The sequence below is a fragment of the Oryzias melastigma genome, linkage group LG3 (genome assembly GCF_002922805.2).
Source record: "Oryzias melastigma strain HK-1 linkage group LG3, ASM292280v2, whole genome shotgun sequence".
In the NCBI taxonomy this organism is placed as follows: domain Eukaryota; kingdom Metazoa; phylum Chordata; class Actinopteri; order Beloniformes; family Adrianichthyidae; genus Oryzias; species Oryzias melastigma.
In genome coordinates, this window is record NC_050514.1 from 14,469,220 (window position 1) to 14,482,587 (window position 13,368).

The window sequence follows — 13,368 nt, forward strand, 5'->3', positions numbered from 1 at the left end:
CATATTAACTGGAGGAAGTTGAAGAGAAGGATAGGGGTCTGGATATCTTTGCTTAGACTGTTGCCCCCACAACACGGTCCCAGATGAGCGGAAGAAGATGGATGGATGGACATGTATTAAAATGTCATATTTTCCTGGTATGTGTAACCAAATTTTGCTGTATGTAAGACAATTTTTTAAAGATGCTAAAGAAATAATTTGAACAAAAAATATCAATTGACTTATCTAATTGGTCAACATGTTTTTTGTTGTTCAAAACGTACTCACCCTGAGTCAGCGGTCATCCTTTGTTTCCCGTGTAGTGGGATGAGTTGCAACTGTCAAATTCAACCTCAAATCAGAGCAAGATGTCCTGTATGGACACCCAGAAGGATGAAAAATAAAAGTTCTTAGGGTGACCGTGCCTCATTCCGCAGTCTTCCTCTCGAAAAGCAACTGAAAGCAACCTGGAACCATAATTTTAGAGCAAGTCATCAGGCAAGGAAAAGGCAATCATGGAAGATCCGGACCATTCATTATGTTCAGGCAGTCAGTAGATCTCATTCTGTAGCACATAGCATTGCTGAACCTTGACCTGCCTTATTGTAGCAACCTGAGATTATAAGACTGCCCTTCCTTTGTATAGAAACTTGGACTTGTAACTTGTAATCTCACTCAAATTGCATTCTGTCAGATCAAAAACATGATATGTGGTTTACAAGAATCAAGGTACCGCACCATGGCCAACAATGCAATCTAGAGTTCTTGACAGCAAATTCAATTTGTATCCTTATACTTTTTTTGTCCATCTTATTCTCCTTTTCTTTTGACAATGTAATTCTGTATTCATCTGTACTGATGTGATTCTTGGACATACTGGGAGCTGACAAGTTTGTAGTATATCAGTATACTTTCCTACAAATATAAAATAATAAATGAGTCACCTAAGTTAACTTTGAACAAGTTATTCATCGCAAGATAGCAAAAAGCGTCATGCAAGTTGCTGGAAACATATCTTGTAAGTAATGGTGAGTTTCCGTTCAACTCATAAATGAATAGATAGACCAATCTTTTTCCTCCTGATCCAAAGAAGATAAAACAATATTAACTAAATGCTTGAACAGACCTTAAATAACTTCAATCCTTTCACTGTTATTCTGCCTTCTAGTCAGTCCTAAATAGTCCTGCCACTAAACATATCTCAGATTCATTGGCCCAGCAAAAGTGTCCTTACAGCCATTGAAACCTGCAGATAGAGCCCTGCTAACTACTCCCTTGTCAAAGTTTGAGATAAAGTGAGATCAGGCATTTTCTATTAGAGACCTCGATTTCCAAAGCTGTCTGCCCACTGAACTGTGCCACACTAAGTCTGTGGGTATCTTCAAATCCCTGCTCGAAACCTTCCTCTTTATTTAAGCTTTAGGTGAGGTCTCACCTTTGATCACATCAGTAATATTGTACTTTCTGAACACTCTTCTAACCGAACTCTTTGGTTGTTTTGTGTTACTTTGTAGCACTTATTGGAAAATTAATTTTCAATTAACACTAATGCTAAAATTATTACTTTGTGGGTGCTGATTTTTGCTGTTAACAAGGTGCTACCCAGTGCAATTAACTGCTTTATGCTCTAAATTTAGATTTTAATAGGAAATGTGGCAACAATTTTTAGATAAAAACTATGTATTGTGCTTGATGATGAAGTTCAATGTTTTGCATTGTTTTTATTAAAAAAAACAGAGTTTCTGACCAACAAATTTAAGTGAAAGTAGGTATTTTACATATGCTTTTTCTAAATTTTGTCCACAAAAATTACATTTTAGGTCCTAATTTTGATTGAAAGATGCATTTCTATCACTTTTACTAGTCACTGCAGGCACTACTCTGCCAAACGTGACAATTTCAGCTTACTGCAGTGTATTTTCCAACCCAGATGAGTAGAAAACACAAATGAAGATGCAACCTAAGCTTTGGGGTGTTTGATTTGCCGAAGCAAAACTTAATGTTCACTCGACTGCAAGACACCTAAATCTTTGGAGGCCTCATTCCTGACACAAATAACGGATTACTGGGAGAGTTGGAAGCACAGTTTACTGTAAGCCCACTGCCATGGTTAATTCAAAAGCAGCTTTGAAAAACAGGAAATGCAAAGTATAATCCAGATACACTGTGTAATGTAAGATGTTTCATCCATCCATCCATCCATCCATCCATACTGTTGTGGGTCTTTGTAACTGTTTTTGTCTCATTTCTCAGCTTTTTAACACTCTTCCTTTAAGCGATCTCATTTTGCTTTTTTTCTGTGTATATCATGAAAATTCTATACATTTCAACTGAATTTTGCATTCGTCTGAAAGAGCAGAACACCAGTTCAGATGAAATGGATGTCAAAAACATCTGACAAACAAAACTAAGAGTCCTGAAGGCACTGTTTGCAGTTGAGTTTTTTTCCCTCAAAACTTTTAGCTTTCAGTCTTTCAGTTAAGGATGACCTCGTCTTAAGGGCAGGTAGGAACGCTGGTGGAACGCCAATGAAATAGGCTACTAGTCCACTAGTTTTCTTTCTTCTGTATAAACAATACAGGAAACTGTTTTACAGAGCTATTTTTTACATCAGAAATGGCTGATAGGTAATAAAGAGCATTGACACTGGATACTTTTGGGAAGAAGGTTGAAAAATCCCTTCTTTTTGAATAGGTGAATGTGTCCATTGTTTTTGTAGTCTACCTAAATGAGGGGCAGAGGGGTGCTGCTGCTCCTATATGGGCTAACTCAAACCAGAGCCAAGTGAGACTAATGGGTTTGCTGTGGCCCTGCTGCCTCACAGAAACTCCTATAATAGAGCCTGGACAGCCATGTTTTACTGAGACTCGGTTGTTTCTATTTTCAAAATGATGATGCTGTTGTAAAGCGTAAGATTTTCATTTTGCACATAACTTTTTTTTATTCACACTAGTTCAGAATAAAAAAAATATCTTTTTTTTTTACATTTTTGCATTTGGATGAATAATTATGAAAAAATGTAAATCAAGCTAAGAAAAATTCAAACAGTAATGAAATGATTTAAATGACATTCTGATTATCTGATTGTTTAATATAGGTTTCTATCATCCAATCACATTGTTCTTAAAAAATTATTATAAAACTAACAATATATGGCCCAAAACTATATGGATTTAATTGTACAATGGTATCGTCCACCACCACAACTTGTGTTTATGGCACATACAGGACATAGAGACAGAAAACTGTAATTAGGCTAAATAATTGCTGCCTAAAGTCAGCTTATAAGTCTGACTGCTGATAACTTTAACAATAAAGAGGGGTATATTCAACTGTTAAATAAATTGATTGTTTAAATAAGACATAAAATAAATTTAATGTTTTAAAATTGATGGATAAATTGTGCAAATAACATTAAAAACTACCCATTGAACAGTTACTTGTTACTTTTCTTTCAAAAGAAGCAATTTTGAATTTTAAAGCCCAACAGTGGTTGGCTACATTTATCAAAAAGGCAAAGGACATGATGAATACCTTTTCAAAACCCCCTAAAAAGCAAAATAGAAAGGACAAATAAAAGAAGATCAGCAGCTTTCAGCGTGCAGATGTCCATGTAAAACCTGCTCTTGGGTTTCTTTTGAGCTGCAGCACAGCTCAGACTCAGAGGTTGCTTTAAAATGCAGTGATAATTGAAGAATCTCCCAGGTGACTGGCACTGCAGAGGAAGCACTCTGTGTTATCCCAGCCCACATCCTGTTGTGATAATGTTTCAGGCTTTGGCAGGGACAACACACACCAGTCACAAGGGAGGGGGGGGAGTGGTTGAGGTAAAAAAGCTAAACTGTAAACCTGAACTCCATGCAGACTGTTGCAGAAGAAGCATTTCCTTATAAACGTTTTCACTCTAAACTGTGGTTGTGTGCAGCTTGATTATGTTAAGAATTTCTACACATTGTGCTTTCATGTAGCACATTTGTAGTTTTAATTCGTTTTTTTGTGTAAAACATAGTTCTATTTATGCTCTTTAAAAGGGAGAAAAATGAACTGAGAATCAAAGGCAGATGCTGTGTTTTTATGTGAAATTAAAAAGTCTTTTTAAGAAACTAAATGAGTCACACAGATCTCATTGTGTGAACAGCCTATTCTGACTCTTATCTATCGGTGGTGAAAGAATGAAGATGCGATGAGTTAATTGCTTAAAGTTCTCACACAATAACATTACAGACTGTAACAAAAGTAAAATGTCATTTATTTAAAACCCTCCCACAGACTAAACTCATTTTGGTGGACTGCAGTCCTCATTATTCTAGTCTTCTTTTTTGTCAAATACTATACCTAAAGTCTATAGGAACACAATTAAAATGCAAAGATTTCTCTTTTTATTACCCTTCCTTTTTTGTTCATACTCAAGCAACCACTAATGTATCTTTCTGTTAATCTTCTGCACATTTGGTTATAATAAAATTCAGAATTCATAACTGTGAGGTTTTTTTTCTTTGAAGCAATGTGGTACAAAAAAAAAAAGAGTTTAGCCCATTATTTCCACATTTAGAGTCAAAATCTCCTTATTTTGTCAGCATTGCATTCACCGAGCCACAACATGCATCAGACCTGTCAAAAAAATCATGTGTCTAATAATGCTGAGTGGTTTGGTTTTGAAGACTGACATGTTTGATAGAGTACCAGTAAAGGCAAGATATGGTTAATTAGTAACTCACAATTTGCATGATATGTAACTTTTTGACATCATAAAAGTTTATATTCTTCACATTAATGGTTTATCATTCCTTTGCCTTGAAAATTAGATGTATACAGTATTAAAAAAATGTATTAATGCTTTTATAAATGATGTTTAAAGCAGACACGTTTGAAAACAAAATGTTTTTTAAAGACATATATTGAAAGCTATTTAAAGTAACTTGAACACAACAAAACAAAGTATGTATATTAGATTTCAACCAGCCATTTAATCTGCTCACACTGAATATTTGCTCATAACTTAAATATACAAACAGGTGAGTTAATGTGCATTTTAGATTTATTTCAATGTTTTTTTTTTAATTAGAAACATATGTAGACACTTCATGTTCTTTTTCTACTCCTGTCTAGTTAGAGCGGATATTTGTATTTGTTGTGTACAATGGCAGTGTTGAAATGGAAGATGGGTCTATAAAGATTCAGAAATATTTGATCAGCAGCATCACATGTGTCTTCAGTGGTCTCTAGAATGAACTCATGAGAAACTGGGTGCTGCTTCATGTGTTAAGACTGTTTTTGTCCATTTCACCCTTTTTCTGGTCACTCTCCTACCCACAAGCCCCCTCGCTTACTTTGACACATCCATGCAGAGCTACAGCAGCATCTACTGGTGGTCAAAGGTACAACATCTGTTCCTCAGGCTGATGCACTTGTAAGATCCATGCCCTGAGCATAAAAATTAAAATGTCTTTATGCTTTTTTGTATATTTTTTTTCTCTTATGCTTGGTTTTTCTTGTTTTTTTTTTTAAGTGATTCAAACAGAAATCCAACTAAATGCAAATCATGTTACACAGGATCCTTATTTTTATAATATGCCCAATGTACCTGAAGAAATGATGTTTCTACCTGATAAAGCAACAATAATAAAGTATTCCTTTAAAAAGGCAGCACATTATAGAAAATAATCAAACCTCAGTCAAAAGAAGTGCCCATTGCACATTCAGCATAATGTCTCAGTGTTTAATAGTTTGGCATTAAAAAAGTAAATAAACAATTACTATATTACTGTGTGAACTAAATCCTACTTTACCATCATTTAGAAAAATAACTGATCATTGTGCAACATGGATAACTACCTCGTGAAAGGTCTAGTTCTGTTTCTAACCAGATCGTAAAAGAAGAAAGTAACGAAAAAGGGAATTAATCATGTTTGGATCTCTTTCAAAACGTATCCAGCTCATCAAAAGAACCCTTATAAGGCTTAGTGATGCTAATTTCTCTGACTGGATAAAGCATTTTGCCAACCCAACAGAATTTATTAACGGTGTTCCAGTTTGTTCAGGTATTTTTGACTGTTTTTAACGTCACAAAAGGTCATATCTTTTTTTTAAGAGATAAATTAGAAGATTGGTAGATGTTCATTCTTTTGTCTATGTAACAGCAAATCAGACATATGATTTTATAAAATGTAACAAAATGAAAATAACAGTCAACTTTGATTCTTCCGTATGGCCTTTTGTGCTGCAGCATTTTCTTATGATAAAATGAATATTGTATATGGAGATTATTGATTTACACAAGTTTCATTCTTATTTGAATTTGCTGCAGTATCTTAAACCCCTGCACCTTATTTTACTTTACAATTATATGATTCCATCTCTGCTCATACAGAACACCTCCTTGGTCATTTTGCAGGAAATTGGATTGGAAGAAACATTGCTGCAATCCCCGATGAGACCGGCCCAGCTGGATCTCATTATGTTTTTAGAAAATTATCTCTTTATGTTGATAGACATGGAGAGCCGGGGTGGAATTGCCGCAAACCATCCTTGACCACTTCAATATAAAAGATGAGCAAGTGAAGAGATCTGCTCTTTGAAATATGCTGCTATTAATCTAAGTACTGTAGCGGGCTCTTGCTATCTTTACAGGGATGGCTATAGAATATTGTGGTATCAATCAATATAAGATGTGCATCAGTTTGGATCTGTACTTAATGCCTGTTCAAACATTTTGTTTGACATTTTTAGCTCATAAACTGCCACATCCCTATAAAACCAAAGGGAAACATTACTTTTATTTAACAAGAAACCCTGAGAGATTAAAATAGATGAATTATCAGAGGGGAATAAATCGACCTTACACGCAATTCAATGCAAAGCAAGCACCAATATTGTGCTATAAAAGCATTTTACATTTTCTAAAAAATAGAAAATAAAAAAATGCAAGTATTATAAATATTCCCGTGTTTATTTCTATTTACCTAAACCCGGGGGTCGCAACCTGAGGCTCCAGAGCCACATGTGGCTCTTTCAACCCTCCAATGTGGCTCCTTGGCTTTGAGAAAAAAATGCAATCAATCTGAATGAATATTAGGTTTGCAGTTTTGGTTAATTAAATAATTAGGTCATTATGTTTTAACATGCTAGATAACTGAGAAAAAATGTGGTTAAAGGTTTAAATTGCTTTTGGGGTTGTTTATTGTCATTTATTGATTTAATTTTTGTTTTGTTTTCTTAAAATACACACACACACACACACATATATATGGATTGTACACTAATGTTGTCATATTTATAATCAAAAGTAAAAGGAGTATTATAAAGGAGAAAGGAGAATAGAAAGTAAGCGACTCTTTTTCGGTTTTCGATGCCGAACCTTTTTTTTCTTGGCTGCACGGACCCGGAGGGTTAGGGTTACAGTTAGGGTTTGGTTAATACCATGAGACCAGCAACAACATTAGGCCTTGAACACATTTACAATATGTGTGGGCAATGCAGCAATGTGCGTCTTAATGTATTATGCGTGGCTGACATGAATTTTTCTATTAGTTTTCGTAGTTGCTCACATGTAAATATGTGCAAATAACATCTGCCTAATAAAAAAAAAAAAACTTGACTAAATGTTTAATTCTGCAGGTAAATCTTTTTTGACAGAGGATGTACTTTATTTTGAAACAAACTTGTACATACTGAAATATAAAAATAAAGAATTCCACCACTATGAATAGCTTCATGGCCTAAAAACATGAATAAAGTGTATTTTTCTAAGTTGAACTGTACGGCTCTTGCTGGGTTTTGGCCAGTAAGAAACTAGTCTTAAAGCATCAAAGGTTGCAGACCCCTGACCTAAACTGTGAGTACAGTACTTTTTATTTACATATATAGCATTAAAACCTTTTATTTAAACTGTGCAATACTGTGACTAGAAGTTTATATATTTAATTGTATTCATTCATTGTGCAAATGACCAATACACTCGCAAAAGCAATCTAAATTTAACATATATTACACAAAAAGAGTAAAAGGAAAAGAGTTTTGTCAACTTTTCTTCTCTCGAACAGATGGAAACATGCTAATATTCAGTCTTTTACCATACATATCCATAAATATAACAGTCTTGACATTTTTAATCTTTAATATTTCATCTAAACAGCTTTTGTCAACAGTTCTGACTTTTACAATCTTGCCGCTAGGGGCGCTCTCCCTCCCTTTCCTCCGACCTGCTAAAAACTTCCTCATCTAAAAAGTTTGCTTGAGGTCGGAGTGGGCGGGGCCGTTTTGACCGCGTGACCCATTAAGCGAAAGCTGTCAGTGATGGAAGGTAAGCTTCACGTGCGCAGCGGGTCTTTGGATGTCAGTCAGTCAGAGCAGCTTCACGGCCGAGCAGCAGAGTCCAAGGTGAGCCCCAACATTTACATTCTAACAGCACTACTTTTATTCAGTTTGTTCGCAGTTATATTACAAATTTGATACTCTTTATGGCGCCAAGGAGGGTTTAGTTTTCAAAATAAGTCAGTTACATTACATTTTGTTATTTTGTCCTTGAATTTGACTTGTTTTAGTTGTTTTTACGTTTTTTAAGCACATTGGGATGGAGTGGCGCCAGCAGACCAGTATCAGCTGTGCGGACGCGTTCAGCGAGGCTCAACGCTGGATTGAGGTCATTTCACCACACTGTTCATTTTTTATGCGCACCATTTGCGGATATTATCATTAAAATATGGCAACACAGGTTTTTGTTTGATTCAAAAGCAAAAAGTTCATCATGACACGTTTAACTTTTAGACTTTCCAGAACACCTAAATGTAAACCATATCTTGATGGGTCTGAACCTGTCATAGGTCTCCTTGTCTTCTCTGCTGGTTTTTCCAGATAAAGCAAAAAATATTTGAATGCAAACCCAGTGAGGCTTTGAAGAAATTCAAATGAATACAAAGCACATAATTGCCTGCTATCTAAAAGAAATTAGGAAAATGCAAATTGTGCACAGCAGCACTGTGGGATTCCTCCTTTTAGTGCATGTCTGCTGGGTATAAAACAATATAAGAAAGTGTATATGTGGGCCGTTTGCACCTAAATGCTGCACAGCAGGTAGGTGGGCTTTATCGTTCAATGTGGAGGATGTGGTTTTAGAATAGGAAAAAGGAGACTGTTAAAGGCTTGAAATGGACCTTTAATTTTGGACGGAACTACTTGCATCTTAATTAATCATTGGGATTGGAACCAGAATTATATTGGCATAGGGCACATTCTAATTTTAACCACTTTTTACTCATTTTTTTGGCCAAATAAGAATACTGACATATTGCAGAAATTGAAGGTGAAGGTTTGCAACCAAATAATTTTTATGTAATTTTTCAACTATATTTAAAAAAAAAAAAAAAAAAAAAAAAAAAATCATCCATTCTAGGCCAATATGTACCAATCATTTGGTCCTCGACTGACATGATTGACATTTGTTTACAAGACACATTTGACATTTTCGAAACTCCCTTGACTTAAGAATATTCCTGCTCCGACGTGTTTGATTGAGGGTCTGCGTCAGATAATAATGCCACCATGCTGCATCGTTCCATCCTTTCAACCCCACAATGTATTATCAAATCATTCACTCAATCTAGTGTAGTTAAACTAAAAATGTTATGCGACTGTGGATTCTTTGGGGGAGGGTTAATTAGTGAGCAGAAAGGCCTTACGAGGCCCCCTCTTCGTTATGGAGTCCCATTTTTATGCCCTCATTACAAAGTACCACTGCACTGACTGTCCCCCTGCTTTCTGAAGTGATGGATTTTTAAAAAATGAATTCTCAAACTTACTTCACATGCACAAATATTGCTTCCGGTAGTTTTTATGACTGAAATGGTGAACAGCATGCTTGCTTTTCCACCTGTTTTTGTTGATTTGTTTGGCTAAATGTTGTTCTTAAACACACACAACAGTCATGTTGTTATTTGGACTTGATCACTTTAATTAACTTGAACAGGGAGTGTTTGTGTTGTGTTGTGTGTGGGAAGGTGGTGTTTTTCTTTAATTTTTGCCGGCAGATTCAGCACTGAAGCAGTGACAGTGATGCTGTTTATGAACTCCTGGAACCGTCATAAAATGTAGCCAGACTAATTAAATCCAAGCACTGGTGCTGTTATTGAAGCGTTTGATATTTGTTTAACCGGCCCACTAATTATAGATTCACATTTTTTTTTTTTTCTTTCAATGTCAGTTTTAACTTTAACCTCTTATATTTTGTTTTGCATGTTCATAGTTCCTGGAAAAGTTGACATCTTAAAAGCATCTTGTTACCAAAATTTGTGGGTTTAAAAAAAAAAAAAAAAGATGTTTTACAAACTTTTATATTTCATATATAAAGGCTGTTTTTGACTGCAGCCTTACTTTGCTTATGATTTTTTTATTATTGTTTGTGGATAAAAACCCATTTTCATTCCAATCACCTGTTAGAAAGTGATCTCATTAAGGAATGTAGATGTTAACATTGGGGTCTTTTTGCTTAAAGCAGTAAAAAAAAAAAATCTTGTTTCTTCATTTATATTATAAATCAAACTTCATCCACACATCTTTGCTCTGTAATCTTTTTTCTGTTACTGGTTAGGATAAGCTTGAAATGATAAATCTTGACATGTTTGGGGAATAGTGCTGCAAAAATGCTATTGACTGGTGTTTTATTTTTTTTTATAAGGAAGTGACTGGAAAAAGCTTTGGATGCAGTGACTTTCGGGCTGCCTTGGAGAATGGCGTTCTGCTATGCGAGTGAGTAATGTGATTTTTTTTTTTTTTTTTTTTTTTTTTTAAAGTTTTGCCTCAACAAAATATAAACCGTTTGTACATGTCAGCCTATGATTTATTGTAACTGGACAAGTGTTTTTAGAAGTGACCTCAAGCTAGTTAGAAGTCCTGAATAGACCTAGTTTTTAAAACCCACTGCTCACTTTTGTAAAGATTAGCTGAGGATTTGAGAGTAAGTCAGAAGCCTTCTAGTAAAGCAGATGAGAAATTTATAAGTAAAGTTGTTTTTTTACAACTCCAAACATAAATCTGCAATTTTTGTTTAAAAAATGCACTACTGGAATTTGTGATATTGATTTTCACCAATTATGTCCCTGTTGGTCTTTGTACAAACACACATGTTTTTACATTATTAATATTCACATTGTTGTTTTCTTATTAGCATTATTCCATCGGAACTGTATTTAGCCCAAGCTTGATCACGTTGATATTTTTAATGCACTGCAATTGGCTGGCCCAAAATCAGTTACAATTTTCATATGACCCTGTGGTGAAATGACAGTTCATTGAAATCCTTGAAAAATGTTGCATGTTCATTTCCAGTGTTTGACACTAATCATGCATGCCAATATTCAAATTCTAGCATGAATAAGATGCTGCCATGTAAACCCTTTTTTCACTAAGTAGCTTAGTGACAATAAGGTCCAAAAATGCCAGTTTTATTCTTGGAATTCAAACGTGTAGGCCTTTCATTTACAAACAAATATATTACTTAAGGACCAACCCAAACAAAAATAGTGTTTTTAACAAGTTCTTGAAGCATTTTTCTCATTATAAAGGGCATATATGAAGAAATTTGAGATGAAAACTGTTTCTGAGTATTTGTTTTTTCAATTTATGATGAACTATATGAAAAAATGCCATTTGAAAAAGCGTGAAGTTGTTAAACTAGTCAGCAGGCTAAAAGGTCTCTGCTCTGTTCTGATGCATCCACTTGTAGAGGACTAGATCCTTCCCTACTGATCCTACTAGCTCAGTAGGTTGGTAGAATAGCTCCAATATTGCTCGCCATTTTTTGCACTGGTTATGTTGGGGATATGAGTGGCTGTAAGCTAGTGGGATAGATTGTAAGCAAAGGGATGATGGGAAATGAGCTGAAGCTTATGCACCAAAAGCTGATGAACTCCTGCTGCTCTGCAGAAACAATTTTCAAGAAAATATCTTAGTTTTAAGTTCAGTTTTAGGATAAACAAGCATTATTTTTTTCCCCTTCCAAATGACTTCCATCAGCTGGTATTCCACTGAACAAACCTGTGCAGAAATTTCAATTTTCATTTGTCAACACTGAATTCACAATGTTGTCCAATTCTTCAGGGACAAACCACATACATGTCTCAAACACTCCTTACACATCTGCAACTGCACAGTTGAAGAAATATGATGCAACACAACATGTTTAGGACAACATTTGCAGGAAAAGGATGTGCTGTGTCATGAGCATCATCTGCAACCACTGAGGGTGTTTTTTTTCCTGAACATCCTCTCAAAAATGGTTTCTGTAGACAGAATAAATGTTATTCAGAATATACAGAACAACATTTTCACGCTAGAATAGTGGATGTTAACTCTAGTCACTAATGACTTGCAAAAAGTATCCAGTTGAATGTTATGTTGTCATATATAGAACATTTGTGGAGTTTGTCAGTATTTTTGGAATCCAATCTGTTCAAATAGTTTTTAGAGATTTATTAGACACCTTTTTCTCATCTAGTTTTTAGAGATTTATTAGACACCTTTTTCTCATCTTTTTACTTTTTCCCCACAAAAGCTTGATAAACCAGTTGAAACCAGGCATCATCAAAAGAATGAACAGGCTTTCAACTCCTATCGCTGGTCTGGTGAGTGACAGACATTGCACCTCAGCCATCTGACATGATATGCACCAGTGTAAGTGAGTATGCTAAAAGTACATGCTAGACAGGAAGTGCTCGCAGCCATCGTGGTTTCCTCTTGATGCGACATGAAACCAGGCTTGTGCCATTTAAGAAAAAAAAAAGAGACTGCATCTGAGTGTGATTATCAAACTGCTGAATATGTAAAGCTTTATTGAGCATATTTGCAAATGGGGAGACTTTTTTTTAAGGTTTTAGGCTGAGTTGCTGTAAGGCCATCTAAGCATAAATGCCAAAATTACCCAAAGCAAGAACAGGGATTAATTTCAACCACCATTAGGAGCTATTAAACGGCTGTGGAGCAGCAAGGGATACAGAAGTGTTGCTGTGTGAGGCGTGGGATGCAGTTGTAGCTGAGGTCTGGCTGTGGGCCACAGTATACATGTTTCAATCTAAGAAATGAAGCGGAATGGGCTGGATAACCACTCAGTGCAGTCGATTGTTGATGTTGGGGATTGATTTAAATTGAAACATTAGTTTTGGAATTTTGCATGTTTTTGTCACATTTTCAATTTTAACATTTTATGTAACTTACTACCAATTTTGACTGTTTCCCTCTACATTTAGTTTTCTATTATTATTAGAGCCAATTATACACCCTTGTGTTTCTCTTACCCAAATAAGAAACAAATAATTATGGCCCGCAGCATCAGGTACTGATGGCAAGGACCATATTATTTTTGCTAAAAAGTCAAAAAATGAAAAAAGTCCCAAAAAG

General features: G+C 35.3%; 1 protein-coding gene across 5 annotated transcripts in view; it reads left to right on the forward strand.

Moving 5' to 3' along the window:
• Positions 1-8,200: 8,200 nt before the first annotated feature.
• The window catches only part of lmo7b (LIM domain 7b), a 26,166-nt gene continuing 20,998 nt past the window's right edge, over positions 8,201-13,368 (forward strand). For 2 of the 5 annotated variants that reach the window (XM_024296110.2, XM_024296115.2), the window contains exons 1-4: positions 8,201-8,358; positions 8,543-8,620; positions 10,652-10,722; positions 12,527-12,596. In XM_024296110.2, the coding sequence (XP_024151878.1) occupies positions 8,275-8,358; positions 8,543-8,620; positions 10,652-10,722; positions 12,527-12,596 (303 nt within the window). In that variant the 5' untranslated portion in view covers positions 8,201-8,274. Of the gene's footprint in view, positions 8,359-8,522; positions 8,621-10,651; positions 10,723-12,526; positions 12,597-13,368 lie in introns of all 5 variants that reach the window. The other 3 variants (XM_024296111.2, XM_024296113.2, XM_024296116.2) reach the window with 2 other exon arrangements.